The sequence below is a fragment of the Hoplias malabaricus genome, chromosome 5, assembly GCF_029633855.1.
Source record: "Hoplias malabaricus isolate fHopMal1 chromosome 5, fHopMal1.hap1, whole genome shotgun sequence".
NCBI classification, from domain to species: domain Eukaryota; kingdom Metazoa; phylum Chordata; class Actinopteri; order Characiformes; family Erythrinidae; genus Hoplias; species Hoplias malabaricus.
This window is the reverse complement of record NC_089804.1, coordinates 2,311,851-2,332,083: the sequence shown is the minus strand read 5'-3', so window position 1 is coordinate 2,332,083 and position 20,233 is coordinate 2,311,851. Positions and strand designations below refer to the sequence as shown.

The 20,233-nt window shown below is 38.0% G+C and overlaps 1 protein-coding gene and 1 long non-coding RNA gene across 2 annotated transcripts; one reads left to right on the top strand and one right to left on the bottom strand.

Moving 5' to 3' along the window:
• Positions 1-1,503: 1,503 nt before the first annotated feature.
• Positions 1,504-11,330, bottom strand: LOC136696815 (polymeric immunoglobulin receptor-like). Its single transcript, XM_066671511.1, has 7 exons — positions 11,209-11,330; positions 9,168-9,506; positions 7,184-7,501; positions 5,224-5,532; positions 4,712-5,017; positions 3,092-3,397; positions 1,504-2,149 (listed from the first exon to the last, which is right to left on the bottom strand). The coding sequence occupies exons 1-7, from the start codon at positions 11,255-11,257 to the stop codon at positions 2,070-2,072; spliced, it is 1,707 nt and encodes a 568-aa protein (XP_066527608.1). The 5' UTR covers positions 11,258-11,330; the 3' UTR covers positions 1,504-2,069.
• A 3,822-nt stretch (positions 11,331-15,152) lies between these two features.
• Positions 15,153-18,856, top strand: LOC136696848 (uncharacterized). The gene is made up of 3 exons (XR_010802644.1): positions 15,153-15,335; positions 16,346-16,677; positions 18,076-18,856. It is a non-coding gene; the product is annotated as an uncharacterized lncRNA (long non-coding RNA).
• Positions 18,857-20,233: the final 1,377 nt, after the last annotated feature.

Sequence of the window (20,233 nt, the reverse complement as noted above, 5' to 3'; positions counted from 1 at the left end):
TGAAATGATAATGAGTATGAAATTCAGGTAAGAGGTGTTGTCAAGTGCCTGGAACACTGGGCAAGAGGTTGGTCCAGGTTACTGCCTGAGAAAAGAGCATGAGCTGGAATTTAGGGGCTGGGAGCTGTGTGCCTTCAACGGGAAGATGTCAGGTTGAAGGCCCACAGCAGCTGGGGGAGAGAGTATGAGATTTACGTGGTAGGAGAAAGTGTGAGCTGCAAAGCTGAGGCTGGGAGTGGTGTAACTTTAAAGGGGAGAGGCAGGGACAAAGATCCACAGCAGGAGAGTGTGCACTGTACAGTAGACGCATGGAGCTGTGTAGTTGTGAAGGGGAAGGGATTGGGATGAAGGTCTGCAGAAGTTTCTAAGGAGAGAATGCAAGCTGCAAAGCTGGAGGCAGGGTGGGTGCAGCCGCAAAAGGTAGGGTATTGGGACAAATGTCCAAGGCAGTACCGGAAAAGAGGATGAGTCTCTACAAAGTCAGAGACTAGGGAGTGGGTGGCATGAACGTCCACAGCACCACCTAAAAAGAGAAAGCACAAGCTGGAAAGTTGGAAAGTGAGAGCAACGTGGCCAGGAGAGTGTTTGGGACCATGGTCCAGAGAAGAACATAAAATGAGAAAGCATGAGCTGTAAATTTAGAAGCTGGGTATGGCACAGATGTAAATTGGAGAGATTGGGACAAATGTCCACAAGTGTATGCAAGCTGTCTAGTTAGCATGGTCACAAAGGGAGGGGTTGGGATATGAATGGTCTGAGTGTTTCTCCACCACAGCATCTGTGGAGTTGGTGCGAGCTGGAAAGTTTGAGGCAGGGAGTGGTGGCCAGCACAAGGATAGAGTGGGGTGATAAAGGGAAGGGGTGGGATAATAAAGGGAAGGTGTTTCATGATAAGTAGAGATGGAGAAAAAGAGACTAGAAGAGAGGAGAGGAGAGAAACCGAACAGGAGGAACAGAGAGGGCCTTTGTCTAATGAAGTGCAATGCTGTCTATCAAGGCAGTATTCTGGGAGAAGAAAGTGCAGAGTCATATCAGAATGAATGCTTTAAATGCCTTAACTGCTTTCTGTTCCAATATTTTCAGAAGTACACTCATCTTGGTGAGCACTGTAGGTAAACTAGAGATCTGGTAAGGTAATATACATTCAAACTGGAAAATAACTGAAAACTAATAACTGAACTGAGATTTTTAAATTTGCATTTAAATTTGAATAAACTAACAAAAAATGCTGTCATAAAAGTAAACTTATATTTTAAGTAATTTAACTTGTATTATGAATGTGTGTGTGTCTGTGTTGCCCTGTGAAGGACTGGCGCCCCCTCCAGGGTGTATTCCCGCCTTGCGCCCAATGATTCCAGGTAGGCTCTGGACCCCCCGCGACCCTAAATTGGATAAGTGGTTACAGATAATGGATGGATGGATGGAACTTGTATTATACTGTAAATAGATATTTTGTCTGATGATCACTTAAAAATATTTTACAAAATTTTTTCTATTGTTACTACACAGTATGTGTATATTTGAATTTTAGCATATTTATGCATATTAAAAAATATATATGAATGTAAAAAAATAAACAAATGAGTGATTAAAAAAGCCAGCATATTTTATCAAGTTCAGGAATATATTAATGGGCATGTTTATAATTACTCATGAAACTATATGGAGTTGAGTGATTGACCTCTGGCCAGTATTCGGAAAGTTGATGTGTTGTACTTATAGACAGTGCAGTAATTTTCTCCAGTGTCCTCTCAGGTCTGAGATGAGGAGAAAGGAATTTCTGGTTGTCTGACTTCCAAAATCTGGACTCTGTATCATTAGACACTGGTCTGTTCTTCACTGCTAATGGAAATTTTCCACTGTTGTGAGTGTGTGAGTAAGTGCCCAGTGATGAACTGGCGCCTACTCCATGGTTTCATTCACTGAATATATTTTTAATTGAATTATTATATTAAGTTTTGAGGTGCAGTATAAAAGCAAAATATAAGATAAAGTAAAAAAGAAATTTTTTACTTTAGGCATTTTTTGCCTGTGGAAACCAATAAAATTTTCTGATGAACTATAGTAACTTAGAGCAATAACAGAAAGACCACAATGATGAAGACAGGCTTCCAGTTCCTCAGGGGAGAGGAGCCACTTCTTGAGGAACCTGCAGAACATAAACGATGGTTTGTAAAAGTGGTTCGTGATGTGTATTTTATCTTGAGAATCAAAAGCATGTTGTAATGTTATTACATTTGTTACTGACTTGTTGATCATTAAAACAAATAAAAACATGGGAAAATGTAACATCCATATTAAATTTGTTTTTTTGTAAATAGATGATGAGATTTGCTCTAGTTTAATAAAAATGTATAAATGTATCCCTCATCAGAGTAACAGTAAACAATACTTAGGTTTGAATATTTTCATATTAATGATCCCCCACCCTACCCCCTACCCCCAAACTTCTGAAAAGATAACATTTTGGAGCTAAGTTTCAGTTGTGCCAGCATATGTAAAAGTAGATGTATCGTTAAAACAATACCTGAAGTTGACAGGCAATTGTTAATATTTTTATACATATCCTTAGAAAACCCTCATGAAGTTTGTTTCTGATCCCCATGATCACTCTCCACAAATGACAAATATATAATACAATGCATGAAAAATAATATGTATGGCTTTAGGGTAGATTTACAATATTATCATGAAAAAGGTCAATATTAATAAAAGAATATTGACTGGCAGTTTATACAATTGTGAAAAACTAATCTTCCTGTTTTATTTTGTATCTGTTCGTTGTGCATAAAATAATACATTTCTGCTGTGAACTAAAATCCTAGATAACTTTACCATTCCCAGTCCACTTAAATAAAAAAATAAAACAAACTCCATAACCACTGCTGCTAAATGATATATAATAAAAATGTAGATTTGCTTAGATATTCTCATTTGTTTTTATATGTATTTATCACTCACTGTGACAAACAAATATTTTTTATGTTGATAGACATTTAAACAGATCAGAAGAAACATGAGACTTGTGTCATTCTGGGTTCAGCAACATTCTGGACGCTATAGTGGCAATTGAACAAGTGTGTCACTTTACCTCTAAAGTTGAGTGTGATGCTGATGGACTGGTTGTTGTGGATTGTACATCTGTATGTGCCCTGGTCCTGCTCCATCAGGTTGGAGATCAGTAGAGAGAGATTTGTTGGAAGATCTTCATTAAACATATGGACTCTACCTGTGTAGAGTGGGGTTCCACTGGACACCTCAGTCCCACCTGAGTCTACACGCTGCCATTTCACACTCAGAGGTTTGGTGTTGGGGTCGGTGCAGGAGCAGGGTAGGAGAACAGAGTCTCCTGGGTATTTACTGATCTCCTTCTCCTGAGGTTCTGACAGTGCGCAGCCTGCAGAAAAATAAATATGCTATAATTACACTGCTTGGCTTTTTAGAGCTGTTTATGAATATATCTGTACTGTAGCTGTTAATCATCTGCGCTCTTACAGTTAATGAAACATTGTGTTTCAGATTTGCTCAAGCTGAGCTTGTCAGTGGTGTGAAAGAATTTACAGTATTTAGAGAACAAAGAAAACGTTCCAACATGTTTAAACACGCTGCAAGAATTCAGCATGTTTCCTCTGGGTGTTAGCGGGGGCAAAATTCATTTTAACTGAGAACCAGCCTAGAATGGGTAAACACAGAAAACTGTTTATGATGGTACTGTCATTCAAACCAAGAACATTTACTACAACATTTCTTTGACTTATCTGATTAATCTTAAGCTCAATGCTAAGGCTACAAAGTATTGACTTAAAATATAGAACAGTTTTTCCACTGGATAAAATTAATCTTGATATCACAGGGTCAAGATTTCTAGATCTGGGTTTTCTGTGTTTATATAAACCCTCTATTTGGCCCTCTGCTGTACAAAATATATTTTAACACGATTTAGATATTTTTGCAGAACTGATTCTGTTTTTAAAACCTCTAACAAAATACGCTAAAATGTTTCTTGCTTCTGTGAGGAGTTGGTGTGTTCTCCCTGCTGGGTTTCCTCCGGGTGCTCTGGTTTCCTCCCACAGTCCAAAAACACACGTTGCAGGTGGATTGGCGACTCGAAAGTGTCCGTAGGTGTGAGTGTGTGAGTGAATGTGTGTGTGTCTGTGTTGCCCTGTGAAGGACTGGCGTCCCCTCCAGGGTGTATTCCCGCCTTGCGCCCGATGATTCCAGGTAGGCTCTGGACCCCCCGCGACCCTAAATTGGATAAGCGGTTACAGATAATGGATGGATGGATGATTCTGTTTTTAAAACCTCTAACAAAATACGCTAAAATGTTTCTTGCTTCTGTGAGGAGTTAGTGTGTTCTCCCTGCTGGGTTTCCTCCGGGTGCTCCAGTGTCCTCCCACAGTCCAAAAACACACGTTGGTAGGTTGATTTTTGACTCAAAAGTGACCGTAGGTGGATGGATGGATGTTTCTTGCTTTTGCTTTTTATAATTAATTAAATCTAATTTTACTTTGTACAAAATGTGTATTTAATGAGTGAAAATAATTCAAACAGGATCAAAATCCCTCTGTTATGAAAAACAAGACTGCTTTAATGTAGTCGATTACATTTTGAAAAACCAACCCCTGATGAATGTTTCTTGGGATCAGTGACACCAGTGTATGATCAGGTAAAGTTGAACATCTAAATACTGTAAAGATCAGTGTCAGTTTACCTCTAACTTCGAGCTTGATGCTGACGAACTGTTTGTTGTTGATTGTACATCTGTATGTGCCCTGGTCCTGCTCCGTCAGGTCGGAGATCAGTAGAGAGAGATTTGCTGGTAGGGTCTCATTAAACACATGGACTCTACCTGTGTAGAGTGGTGTTCCACTGGACACCTCAGTCCCACCTGAGTCTACACGCTGCCATTTCACACTCAGAGGTTTGATGTTGGGGTCGGTGCAGGAGCAGGGCAGAAGAACAGAGTCTCCTGGGTATTTACTGATTACTGTCTCCTGAGGTTCTGACAGTGTGCAGCCTGAGGGAACATAAACAATATTTTAACTATATTTATTTGTAAACATTAGCTCTTTTTGGGCTGTATATATATATATAGCATTTAATAAAAAATTAATTTCTGAGGTCATGACATTTTCAGATTTATTAAATTCAGATTTAAAAGAATTAAAGGTGTAACATCAAAATACATCACATGACTATATCCTGTATGGTGTGAATGTTTACCTCTCACTCTGAGTCTGAAGTGGCGGTACTGGTTCTGGTTTATCCAGCATGAATACCTTCCTCCATCCTCTTCAGTCAGGTCTGAGATCAGAACAGAGAGATTTCCTGGAGAGTTCTGGTTAAACGTCTGAACTCGGCCGTTGTAGCGCTGAGGGAGTTCAGTAGAGAGGAGATCTCCATGGTGTGGTGTTATCCACTGCACTGTCTCAGGTTTGTCCTGCAGCTCAGTGCAGGAGCAGGACAGAAGAACAGAGTCTCCTGGAGATCTACTGATGGTTACAGTCTGTTTATTCTCCAGCAGAGCGCAGCCTGAAACAACAAGTTACAGTTACAAGTTCAGTCAGCATCTGCTTGTTGTGCTGCTCTCTGTGCTACATCGATCCTTACAAATCTGTCAGAAAAGGTGGGATGTAAATAAAAACAGAAAGCTATGCTGTAGGTGCAAATTATTTAAACCCTGTTTTTCATTAGAAATTCTACATAGGCAATATTTCAGATGTTGAAACTGATTAAAAAGATGTGCCTATTTTGAGTTGGATGCCAGCAACACCAGTGTCTCCTCTAGCACTAAGGTGGTGCACTAAGGAACTGAAACATTTTTGGAAAAATATGTCATGCAGCCTTTCCCTGCATCTTGGTGCAGTGCCAGTGCCATTTCTTAATGTTTGTGATGGACTTTATTTTACTTGTATGTTTTTTGAACATGTTGGTGAATAGTAGATTATGTCACTATAAGGTTCAAATAATCTGGAGTAATCTCTATATAAAATGGACAAAGCCCAACGCCAGTATTATCAGGCTGTGATCTTCGAGCCCTCAGATGGCTCTGCATTAGTGGAAATCACTGCTGAATCAATCACTGCACCTTCTTAACCACAAATGAAATGTCACAAAGTCAAACATGATTCCATATATAAATGGGATACTGAAGTGCAGTCCCATTTTCTTGCAAAGATATTTAAAATAGAATAAGATAAAGTGGGAAAGTGCCTGTGATCTGCCAAATCAAAACAAGATATTGTTTTTTTTTTTTTTTTTTTAATTAAGGATGCTACATCCTCCATATTATAGAAGACAGGGACCATTCGGCATGCTATAAATACAGTTCAAAGGCCAACGTCCATGCCGCACATGGCATGGGTTACTGTCACATCTGTGAAGGCACTGTTAATGCTGAACAATATATACATATTTTGGAGGAACATGCTGCCATCCAGACAAAGTTTTTTTCAGTGAACTCCTTGTTTATTTGAGTAAGACAAAGCCAAGTCACAATCTGCACAGAGTACAACAGCACAGCTCTTTAGTATATGAGTATGAGTGCTAAATTAGTCTAGACCTGTCACCCATTGAAAAAACTGGTATATCATGAAACAAATAAACAACTTAATTAGTGACTCAGACTGGTAAACAGTGAAAATCCTATTTCAAGCTGGAATGGGAAAATTCTTCATTTTTAGAACTACAGCCCTTGGTCTTGTCAGTTCCCAAATGTTTACAGTATTTTGTTCAAAGTAGAGGTAATACAACAGAGTAATAAATATGGCCCTGTTCCAGACATTCTGGAACATGTTGTGGCATCATATAATAACACATACTTTCTCAGTTTTAACATTCAGGATATGGTCTTTGTATTACTTTTAAAGCCAGTGAGCAACAACAAGTTTCACTGTATTCACTGTATGAATCACACACCAACAATGATAGGTTCCCTCAGTGGATGTATTAGCAGCAGTATTAGCAGGCCACAATGCAACCCTGGTGATAAAAGTTTCCCACAGTTGACATTAACAGCAGCTAGCAGCAGTATAAGTAGGCCTATAGCCATCTGGCTGAAGGGATTATAAAATTTTTCTTCTATCCACATTAGCAGGCTGCAGGATTCTGCATCAAACCTTGGTGCTGAGTCAATGAGAGAAATGATGACACTTTTGACACTATAATGAGTTCAGTGACTGACCTTTGACCTCTAGATAGACACCTGGTGGATTGTCCTCATAAACCGTACAGATATATTCCCCACTGTCCTCTTTAGTCAGGTCTGAGACAAGGAGAGAGAAATTCCTGGACTTTTCTTGATCGAACGTCCAGACTCTGCCGCTGTAGGACCCTGTATCATTAGACACTGGGGTCTGTTCACTCCCTTCTTCCTTTGAGAAGCTCCATTTGACTGTCCTTGGTTTGATGTTGGAGTCACTGGGACAGGGGCAGGGCAGCAGTACAGACTCTCCTGGAGATTTGGTGAATATGTTCCCACCTTTAACCAGCTCAGTGCAGACTGCAGATTCACACAAACACATCATCACCATCACTCTACAGTCTGCAATTTACAACATTTAGTCAAGGTAGATATCTGTCTTTCAGTGGCCACCAGTGAGCATAATAAGCAATGAGTCTTTATAGAGTCATTACCGTGCAAGCACCACCTTCCAAGTTAATAAGAAAACAACAAAAATGTATAGACCTAAAACTCATGACAGAAAAAGATGGAACACAATCCTCAGTGCACAGTCTGAGCCTGATAACACACACAGACTGCTAGTGATATGGGAAGCAAGCACCAATGCAACAGAGCAAGAGCTTTTTTTTTCACTTAATTTGGATAATGAACATAAGTGTACAGATCAATTTATACAATAACTAACTTTATTACTGATTATTTTACTGATTATTAATACTTTCCTAAATGTAGGGTTTGTTTCTTTACCTTTCCTGAGTTTTCTATTTGTTTTTCAACTTTGTACTTGACAAAACACTTTAAACAATGTCTTCCAATTGACATGGTAGAACTACTCAATTTGATTAAAGAAACTTAAATTATTGTTATAAAATATTAACCCACACTGAAATAATCTTTGAGTTTTTTTGTATATTTTATTCTTTGTATTTTTTTTCTATTAGTGTACATTGGCAGGATAGTATCAGGCACTAAAGACAGTTTTACTTGACACAAACCACAGTAAGGCAGGAAATAGTATAACAAAACTGTAACTCTGTAAAACTTTTCAAATAAAAAAATCTAAAAGGAAAGCTCTAAAATAAAACTAAAACAAAGAAGAAAGGACAGTGAGTGGGAAACAGGAATTATGTTAATAATTGGGAGTTTAAAGGAATATGTAGTATTATTATCCTAAAATAATTTAATTAAGCATATCATTCCACATGAAAATAGACACAAACAGGAGGGTGGAGTTTGTTGTACTGTGAGAACAGTAGTTCTCCAGAGTTACATTGCTTTTAAGTTAATTATACAGTGCAAAATAAACAGACGTGAAAATGAGAAAATAAGTAATTCTTACAAGTATTCTAAAAGTTCAGAGACTTGTAGAAAAAGTTTTTTTTTTTTTTTCCATGTTTAGTAATGTGCCTGATTATATTCTTTTTAACCGTTTAATTACAGAGTGCTATGGAAGTTATTCCTTCCATTAGCACATTCACATGTGACAAGAAGCTGCTTCAGCCTCCTCAGAGACACACTTAACCCCCTCAAAGTGTTTGGTCAGGTGAGAGGATTTTGCCGTAGCCAGTTCTGCTTTTTGCCCTACAGAAGTGCAACGTTTTACAGGAATCAGGTTTTGAGAAATGTAACCACACACAGAACCACTTTCGACTCACCACAGCCTTGACTGTGTGATACTCTTGAACTGAAATTTGACACTAGATGATTTTCTCAAATTAATGCCAACTTTGCCAAACCCTACTCATGAGAAAGAAAACTCTGAACTTCAGAGTAATCTGTTGCTGTGTCATAGCAACTGCTTAATAAACAGTAAACTACGATATCAACAATTGGTGACTAATAACCTATTAATATTATAACTGAATTACAGCCTCTAATGTAAAGTGTTCCCCTGGTTGAAGAAGGAATCAATGATAATTGACAGAGCACATCCTCACATTCACCTATTGATGTATTTCATATGCTGTGTTTCTATTAGATTTACCTTTGACATAAAGAGTGACAGCGCTAGCAAACTTCCCATTGACGCCACACACATATGTTCCTCCATCTTCTTCAGTGAGGTCAGAGATGATCAGAGATAAATATCCTGGAGGATTCTGGATCTTTCTCTGAACTCTGCCTCTGTAGCGCTGACTCTGTCTGTCGTCCTCTGGAAACACCATTACTTCAGGTTTGTAATCACCTTGTCTGAAAGTCTTTGTATATCCCCACTGTACTGTGTCTGATTTACTCTCAGAGTTTTTACAGGAGCAGGGCAACACCACAGAGTCTCCAACTGATTTACTGATGGATGGTTTCAGACCTCGATCTACCTCACAACCTGCAGAAAAATGAGCAGATGTTGTGTTAGATTTTCAACATAGACTTGTGTTGTGTTGTCACCTACGTCTCAAAGAACCTTGGACACGGATCTCAGTAAATCTGCTTTGTGACAATTATTGGCTCATTAAAGGGCTAAATATATAAATGTTCACTGAACAGAAGTGAAATTAATTCAAGCTTGTTTGTCTATTACTCATTAATACACACTGATTTTTCAGAAGGTTAAACTTCTTTCTGCTTGAGCTGACAGAGCCGCTCTGTCCAAACTATGGCTCCCTGATAAAAGTCAAATGGAAAGAAGTTCAGTCTCACCACTGCTTTATCACAAATAATTTTATCATCTCAAAGCTGGGCTACAAAACACAGGGATATAGATGAACTAACTACACACCACTCATATTTGAGATTTGATAAAAGTAGCTGATTAAAAAAAAAAGAAATGATAAATAAATTTATGGATAGATTTTTTGTTTTTGTCACAGCTCAACAAACAAAAGCTATAATAAAAATATACAACTAGATCTACAACCTCATGTTAGGAAACATGGGAGCAGACGAGTTCAAGCAAAAATATAGTTTAATAGGAGGAGTAATTCAGAATCCATAGTATGAAAAATGACAGTCCAACAACACAGGAAACACATGCCAAAGCAAACTAGTCAAAAGGATTGGGCAAAGAATCATCTAAAGTCAGACACAGAAAATGCTTATTAAGACAAAGTACATAACGCTGACAATACTGATAAAGTATTTGAGGAACATGCTACACAGCTTCATAGTAAAATATTCCGGGAGCTAAACAAGTCCAGACCTGTCCCCCACTAAAAACAACTGAGCCCCGAGCTATGGAGCAGCTGATATCCTGCAACAAGAATCAGAAAAAAGTTCATTTTCAAAGCTACAGCTACTGGTCTCCTCAGTTCCCAAGTGCTTAAAGAAGTCAGTTAAAGAAGAGGCAATGAACACAGTGGTAAACACCACACTGTCACAGTTTTTTGGTTAAGTTCTTGTTGTTATTAAACTTAGAACATAGCAAATGTTAATGAAATATAATGTTTTTTTTTCTTTTTTCTTTTTGTTTAACAAATGGGCCTATCTGGAGGGGGGTGTTGAAATGAAAACTAAGAGGAACTATCAGAATTAACTAATTAACAGACTATTTACTAAACATATCTCCACCAAGGTGCACAAAGATAAAGATTGGGAAGACGTTAGTGGATGGACTACTAACTTGAAAAAAACGTCCTGAAATCATTAAGAAGATTCAAATTATAAACCTTTTAAGAACCTTCATGTTCTAGGAATGCTCAGGTGTCGGTGTAAATACAGTTGAGGTGAGGTTGTGGTTTTAATATTCAATGTTATTTTTGTTCTTACCTTAAGAATGATGTTTTGGAAACAATCAGAATAATTGAAACTTTTGTGTTCAGGGAACATTCCAAAACAATGTTTCAATTTTTTGTTAAAAAAAACAATTAAAGGGTTAAGAGAATATGTTTACAAAAGGTGCATACAAAATTACTATTCAAAATCAGGTTGAGGTGACATTCAGAAAATATTCTAAATTACAAACATTTTGGGAACAGAAAACTGAACTAAATCAAAGTCTGGGGTCATTCCTTTAAACCTTTCCTACAACCCTAAGTGGAACCTTAGAGTGCAATGTTCCTAACCAAAAGGGAACATTCTGTAGAACTCACCTGAATTCACCTGCAGCAAACAGTAGAGTAGATACACACACAGCAACATCTTCAACACCAGACTGATTCACTGATACAGAGAAGGGTAGAGACTGCTATTAACTCTCCGGCTCATTCACCACATCCTGAGAAAGCTATTCTCTCTCTCTCTCTCTCTCTCTCTCTCTCTATTGAGTTGTCACCTGTGTCTGACAGATGTGTGGTATTGTAATCATTAGCTGTATATAAGCGTGGACAGTCCATTCCTGTTCACACACACTGATATTTTGAAGCCAAAAGTGAAAGCTGATTTCTTCCCCCAATTTCAGTCCACTTCCTCTCTTCCAGACTGGGGTCTGTCCCAAATTGTGTGGAGAGGGAGTGGCCTAAAAAAACTCTACAACACTTAATAAGCAGGAGAGCACAATCAGCTACCACACTCCACAGAACTGCAGCTCAGAAACAGAACCGAGGAAACAATCACAGCTCCCATATTATTTTCTGTAAAAAATATTTGCTGATCATCATGAGATGTTGGGGAACAGTATCCTTCAGTGTCTCAAAATATATTCATGGAATTAATTTGGAAAATGTTCCCTTAATCCAACCCTTTTATCGTCGCAGTTGCAGTCCTCTTTACTGAACTCGAGAGAATGACACTTTCAAAAAGTCACTTTCAAGCAAAGCTCTGATTATTACAGTAAATAGAAGAGATTAAACAGTAGGCTGATAGTCAGACAGACACGAGAACTACCACCAAGGACCAATTAGATTAGATCACAACAGAATCATTGCACACACATGAAGAACACCTTGTTTTAAATTCTTGTTTCTGTGTAATTTTACTGGCCATAACTTGGGCTGACTTAGGTTGCAGTTCTCATTTGGAGGGTTTATCGACACATAAGTCATAAACAGGATGCAAGTTAACTCTAGCCTAAGTAGAGGGTGTGAAAAATAAAAATATTTTTAGCAGCAAATCTTGTATCAGCAACAGAGAACTACCCACATTAAAGCACAGAACAGGATGTTAAACAGAAGGGTTTATTGTTGCATTCTTATAGACTCTGCGGCTGATAAACAAACTGGTGAACCAAACCAAACAATACATTCATTTCACCCTAAATCTTTAAAAGCACAATGCACATACCAGCATTTTTACATAATCATTGTGCTGTGATATATCCTGCCAGGAGAATGCCCTGCTCGTTTCCTTACTGGGAGCGCCTAGTCCCTGTCTTATTTATCAGAAACATGCCCACACCTGCTTTTGAGTCACATTATTTTTTTTTTTTTGCTGTAGTCACAGCAACAATATAAAAAGAGAAAAGAAAGCTGGCACAAATACAGATGGTATTTTACCTCATACACAACTTCTCTCCCCACACTGGAGAGAGGCTCACAGCATTTAAATACACAGAAATGCACAGCCTCTTCCTGTCAGCAGGGTAAAGGGATCCCGCTGTGTTTCATAATAAGGAGGAATGTCAAATCAGATCCATGCCAAAAAATCCAGAGCAGACAAAACCATTGTGTGTGAAGAGAAATCACTGCTTGTGATAAAAAAAACACCTCTCAAAGGAAGAAAACAGCTCGCATTGGGAGAAGTAAAATCATGAGTGTTTAAAACCCTCTTGTGCAATATCTATTACTCTTGTATGCAAGGAACTCACGTGCCAAAATCAACTGAGGAGAGATGGTTATGGACAGGGATTTGGGGACGGACACAGGGTTGTTTCTCTCAGTGAATGTTATTGGCTGATGTTTTGTTATTTCTTGCCTCTAAGAAGCCTTCTTTGAGGACGGGCATCTCTGTGTTTATAGCTGATCAGCTTCATTTTGGAATCGGAAAAACAGGATGACAGTTTCCCTGTTATCTGCTTTCTGATTTGAAATCAGAAAAAAAAAAAAAAAACTCACAAAGAAATAAAACAGGACAGTGCTCTCTCTGTGTGTTCTCTGGAGCTGTGCTCTGGCCAATTAGACATTTTCTTGGCTAATAAACCTGGAATTTGCCATCTTTTCCACACTTATATCATATATCACTTTGAACTGAACCTGCTGTAAAGAGTGAGTGAGTAAACCTGCAGTGTGTGGTTTATGGTGCTCTCCTGGTTAAAACACACAGCAGCACTGTAAAAGCAGCTGAGAAATTTTGTTGCTATTCGGCCAGAGCACAGCTCCAGAAAGCTCAGTGCAAAACTTAAAAAGTGCAATTTCCTTGCATGCAATAGTAATTTTCATTTGAAACACTCCAAGTTGTATTTCTTCTCATGCAGTGTTTCCTTCCTGTAGAGAGGTGCTTTTTTTTTTCCTCACGAGCAGTGCTTTTATCTTCACACAGAATGGTTTAACTCTTGATTTTTTACATGGATCTGACCACATAGAATGTGCTGTTGCCCACTGTTAGCCATATTAGCATTTTATTTAACAGTGTATTTCTCTGTTCTCATAATCAAATCTGTGAAGGTCTTTCACACACAGCCAATATACAAGCTTCAGTAATCCATTAATTTTACTCGTTTTATTTCTATGTGTAAGAGACTACAAGTACAAGCCATGTGTTCATCCTTTACCTCTCTATAAGCTTGACAGGACCCTGTCAAACTAGTGCAAAGTCTGGGTATAGTAGTCTTTGTTTTATAATCTGCAAAGTGCACTGTGTGGGGAGTGTGCCTCTACAGAACGAGACAGACAGAATATGCTCACCGCTGTAGTCCTGTCCACATCATGGACAATAATTCTATGCACTTTTCTGCTGATGTTGACAAAGTCAGAAGTTATTGGAGCTTAACACACTTGGAGGAGAATGTTATGCGTCCTCCACCAAATCAGACAATAGCTCTTAGGGCTTGTCAGTTAATATCAATGGCAAAAGAAATAGGTTTAAGCAATGGCTGACTGCTTGTATCTCCACAAGTCCGATAGATGACACACCACTTGATGAACTACTCAAAGCAAACACAGCATAATCCAGGGCAAGAGCTTGATCTTCCAAATATCTAAGAGATGATTTCAGTCACTCCATCCTTAGCTTTTAATGATGTTAAGAACCCAGTTGTGTAGAATGATAATACAAGCATTTATGGACACTGAGATATGTTCCCACAGTGAACAAGAACTGTAATGCTGGTCACTGAGCTGCTTTACAGATGAGCTAGGTCTGATAAGACAGTAAAATTCTATGGTAAATACTCTGTTTGTATGTAACACCCACATGTGCGTGAGCCATCCGAAACACCCATCTTTACACCAATGGCCAGGGTGCAAACTACACCCTAAAAACACTCTGGAGAGTCCAGTGGAACACCACTCTACCCAGGTGGAGTGCACATGTTTAATGAAGGTCCCTACTGATCTCTACCATCATCTGCTTTTGCTGATGATAATGAACTAATGACATAATTTGCCTTTGTTAAAAACACTTAAAGAACCACAATAAAAAGACAGATTTGATGTGTTTGTGTGTGTGTGTGTGTGTGTGTGTGTGTGTGTGTGTGTTTGACACTGAACCGAGAGACGTATAACAGGTGCATCTCAATAAATTAGAATATCATCAAAAAGTGAATTAATTTCAGTAATTCAGTTAAAAAAGTGAAGCTCATGCATTCATTAAAAACAGAGTGACCTATTTCGATGTTTATGGCTTACATCCAATTAGAACCCAAAATATTTTTGGGTTTTAACACATATAATATATATATAAAAATGTTTATAAATATAAATACAAGTTATAAAGTTATATTTCATAATGTGGTGTATAAGCCAAAGGGTTAAAACTGTCAGTCACACTTATCTCACACTACCGATCAAGGGTGAGAGGGAGGGTAGTTTCAGGGGATGTGGTGAATGAGCCAGAGAGTTATAAACAACCTTCACACATCTCTCAGTCTAAGTAGACATCAGCAATTGTGTGAGAGACAAAGAGAGAGAGAGAGAGAGAGAGAGAGAGAGAGAGAGAGAGAGAAAGAGAGAAATAGAGCGAGAGAGAGAGAGTATCAGTCTGGTGTTGAAGATGTTGCTGTGTGTGTATCTACTCTACTGTTTGCTGCAGGTGAATTCAGGTGACTTCTACAGTAACTCTGAGGTGTTCTTCATGGAAACAGTGTCCACTTTTACTGCAGTGAACTGGACAGAACGTGAAGAAGGTTATTTTTTTTATGCTTGTTATTATAAATATTTTTATTAGTGCTTCTTATTGGTGTGCCCACTTTGTCCTATAAATCCTGCCCTAATCTCTGATCACATGCTTGGGTGAAACTTGAATTTAAAAGTTGAATTTTGCCACACAGTACTGCATTACATTTACAGTTATATTTTGCCTTGGTTCTGAAAATGAATAGAAAAGATTGAAAAAGGTGAACAAAATATTTTTTAATTAACTGTTTCTCACTTTTGAGATTTTACAAATAGGAAAAGGGTGCTTTCAAACAATTAAATGTGAAACCAGATTTAAACATCTTGAGAATGCCGTATTTCAGTCTGAAACAGCACAGACATAGCACTGGTCCATTTTAAATATGACATTAAAAAGTACCCATTTTGATTTATTAGAGCCTAATGTAGCTTTTGATACAGTTTTCATTTGGAGTTCAGAAAGGTTCGATCTTAAGACCTCTGCTCTTTTCTCTGAACATGTCAGTCCTAGGCAATTACATCAGGAAAATTTTAAAAGTACACGCAAGACACTCAGTCATAGATTATAATTAGTAGATTAAAATGATCTAATCTAATCATAGATTAAAATAATAAAAATCTAAAATATCAATTTAGCTGTAAATTTAACCCTAGGATTTTTTTAAAACTTTGACTTAGAATTTGACTTAGAAAGTTGACGCTGTTTGGACAGAACAGATCCTTCAGCTCGAGCAGAAACAACGATTCACCTTCTGAACAAACTCATTTCAGTACAGTGAAAAAAGACTTATACATGCTTAAAATGTGTTTCACACAATTATCATTCTGTGTGAAACAGAAATATCAATTCTCTATTCTCTGAGGTGTTTGGTTGTTGATGTGGTTGTTTCAGATGTGAGCGGGTGAATCACACACAGCTCTAAACTGACGTCCAGGTTTGGTGATTTACAGCTGGACTGAGACTGAGCTGGAGCTGAAAGAGTTAAAGACTGTAACACAACTTCTGTTCATTTTTCTGCAGGTTGTGAGGTAGATCGAGGTCTGAAACGAGAACCCATCACTAAATCAGTTGGAGACTCTGTGGTGCTGCCCTGCTCCTGTAAAAACCCTGAGAGTAAATCAGACACAGTACAGTGGGGATATACAAAGATATTCACACCAGGAAAATATGAAGCTGAAGACTTCCAGAGGAGAGATCGAATCAACGCTACAAAGCCAGAGTTCAAAGAAAGATCCAGAATCCTCCGGGTTATTTATCTCTGAACATCTCTAAGCTCACTAAAGAAGATACAGGAACATACCTTTGTGGCATCAATGGGAACTTTTCCAGTGCTGTTTCTCTTCATGTCGAAGGTAAATCTAATAGAAAAACAAGATATGAAATACATTAAATAAACTCATCTGGTCTCTTGTGACACTGACTTTATTAAAAGAGCGTATCTTCTGGATGGATGCTGTGCGATAAGTGAATAGTCACAATAATGACCCACATATTCACAACAAAACTAAGAAACATATGCTTAGTGTAACTTTGACTAGTCTTATGTCTCCATGGATTTACATGACTACTAAGACTAACATTATTGATATCTTAAACTGGAACAGTTACTAGTCAGGATTACATTCTAGATATCTGCAGTGTCAGTTGTTCTATTAAAAGTTTAATTATAGATATCTGTAATTTCATGTTTACTAGTAACCACTGCAACAGATCTAGTAATAATTTAGATTATGATATCAACCATTTTAGTTATGGCTAATCATAATAGTTTTACAGATATCTCCTATTTTGTTATGGAGATCCAAACTATAGTTTATGAGATCTACAGTCCTTATGGTTACTAGTCAAAATGAGGTTTAGAGCTCTGTATTCAAGGAGAGTACATGATGTCTTTGCATCTTATGCATATTTAATTCAGGGACATGGGCAGGATATGGGTGGTGGTGTCCCTGTTATACAAGTCTGCTGTGCCCTGTTATACAAGTATGAAACGGACAGATGAGAACATTTAATTAACTCAATCTGTATTTTACACACTGCAACATAGCAATGATATATTTACTTTACCAAATGAAACCAGAAATACATCACCAGACTTTATAAAATGTCCTTAGTGTGACTGTTAGCAGGACACCACTTTAGCAAAGTCAGCAGGTATAAACCAGTAAGTGTTAAAAAAAACAAAAACAAAAAAAAAAACACACACGTAAAAACAGCCAGGACGCGATGGTGTACCAATTAAATAATTTAAAAAACACCATGTGAAATTTTTATATGGAAATGTACTCTATGGGATGCACAGAACAGAAAGAAGTGTACAAAATTATGTTATTACATAACTTCAATTAAAAGTTAGAAATTAGCTCAATTTGTCAATGCGATTATTTCTTGTCCCATTAAGAATGTAACTTTAAGACTTATGTTTATATTCCCCTTACATAAAGTGAATAAAATGCCCTTAATTTAAAGGGTAACCAATAACGGCTTAACAACATAATTAATACCTCAAAGATTTTAAAATATGGAGAAATTAAGTGAGAATATTTTCATTAAACCACAACTATTTCTCTCATCTTCTTCTTTCAAAAAACAAATGTTGTGTGGACTTCAGAATTTTTCACATTTCCACTTGTTTCAATGATCTACAAGTCAGTCATAGTTCAACTATATTTACAGTGTGTTTTTGGTTCCTCTGGATGATGTCCAGACCATGAAAAACCTTTCATAAACCATGTTTTTATTTTCTGCAGGTGCATCAGGAAGTGTCTCTTCTGTCTTGAAAATCTGGAACCCAATCATCCACTGTGGTTTCTTACTGATACTCCTCTTACTGCTAGGAGACTAAAACTGAACTAAAATCCACAATAACACAAACATACAGGTCTTTTATCACCATCAGCTCCTCACTGTATAAAACACTGTTCTTCTAATAAGTAATTACACCAGGGACATTTAAAGTGAACCTGAAATGGAGATGGATTTAATACTTTAGTCATGTGCTGAGGCGCTATGCTGAGGACAATGATGACAATGGTTTAACAGTAAAATAAAATGAATGATGCAAATTCTCATAAAAAAAAATGAAAGTGATTTATTTACTCGGTTATACCATGAGTGAAACATTTGGACTGTCCTTAAATCAGATGCAATAAAGATACAATAAAGAATATTTTAGCCTGTTTGGATTTTAGGAATGTTTGGCTTTGTAAAACCAGCGTGTGTCTGAGTGAGTATCTGAGGTCACATTCAAGCTCTACAGGAAACAAACAGGACAATGTAGAAAGTCTACTCAAAACAGCTGTCTATTAATTTAATGATATGTACCAACACTCTGCCTTCCTCAGGGTTGAATGTCATAGTCACCTGTAATTTACCAAGGAACCTGAAAACCAACACAAGACCAGGGCCTTCACTTCTAACCCTCTTCTTACTCTCATAAATCAATCTCATAAAATTTATATATTCTATATTTAACAGGTGGATTTATTTTTGATATTAAGTTAATGCATTAATTGAACCTCAACTTCTAATTTTTACACAATAGAGTAGCTTCAGTAGTCTAACGAGGATGTGTTTACAGACTGCTCCAGTAGTTCAGTGTCTCTATGGGAAAGCTGAGGGCGGAGTCTGGCTGTACCATGCAGATGAAACAATGCAGACTTAGAGACTTGATGCGGGACAAAACTAATATTAGGGTGAAATAGGACACAGAGATTTCCTACAGGAGGATCATGGGCCAATAACGAGGCAATAATCTGAATAAGAAGAAATGGCTGACATTCATTCATTCATCATCTGTAACCGCTTATCCAATTCAAGGTCGCAGTTGGTCCAGAGCCTACCTGGAATCATTGGGCGCAAGGTGGGAATACACCCTGGAGGGGGCACCAGTCCTTCACAGGGCAACACAGACACACACACACACACTTTTGAGTCACCAATCCACCTGCAACGTGTGTTGCAGGACTTTGGGAGGAAACCAGAGCACCCGGAGGAAACCAACACAGACAGGGGGAGAACACACCAACTCCTCACAGACAGTCACCCGGAGGAAACCAACGCAGACACGGGGAGAACACACCACACTCCTCACAGACAGTCACCCGGAGCAGGAATCGAACCCACAACCTCCAGGTCCCTGGAGCTATGTGACTGCAACACTACCTGTTGCGCCACCGTGCCGCCCTAATGGCTGACATGTTACCAACAATATAAATTCAGAAAGTTAGTTGAAACTTAAACTTCAAAAAGTTAGCATTTAACAGATTTCACTCAGGAATGTATAGCTTCAGAGATTTTCAGAGCAGAGATCCTCCAAATAAACTCAGGGCTACAATCACTGGCCATTTCACTGGAAACTCCAAAACAGTAAATACCCGAAGGCCTGGCCCTTCGTCTGTTTAAGGGGAAAGAATGTACTCTTTCACTCACCCACCTTCAGTGTGGGATTGTTGAGGGAGCTCTAGGTAATGGAGAGATGGACATTCTCTAAAAATGGGGAAATTAGAGACTGATAACAGAAGAATCCGTTTTTATTTTATGACTGTAGCATTGAGGATGGAATGAGTGTCAGCGGAAAGAAAGCTGAATGTTTGAGACTGTTTCACATATCTTTAGATGAGTGTGGACACATCTAAAGATGAGAGTTTGAGAATGTGGCCAATGAGTTGGAGAGTGATTTTCACACTTCTCTCAGTCTCTAGTTTCTGTTGCTATGTCCCCTCTGTTCCTCGTTCTGAAGTCTGTCCTCAACTCTGACCACAGTCTTGAATAAAACTGAAAAAAAAAAAAAAACTGCTTGTTTAATGTTTTTGTACAGCACTGGGTCACGTTTATAAACACAATTTTTATTAATCTTTCTTTTCACTCAGACAAAGAAAAAGAAAAACTAAAAATAAACCCTGGAAA

What these genes read in the sequence shown, in the direction of transcription:
- LOC136696815 (XM_066671511.1), bottom strand. Translation starts at nt 11,257, where the DNA reads ATGTTGCTGTGTGTGTATCTACTCTACTGTTTGCTGCAGGTGAATTCA. An exon ending in TTTGCTGCAGGTGAATTCAG is followed by an intron (nt 9,507 to 11,208) that starts GTGAGTTCTACA and finishes ATTTTTCTGCAG; the next exon opens with GTTGTGAGGTAGATCGAGGT. An exon ending in CTTCAGACTCAGAGTGAGAG is followed by an intron (nt 5,018 to 5,223) that starts GTAAACATTCAC and finishes ATGTTCCCTCAG; the next exon opens with GCTGCACACTGTCAGAACCT.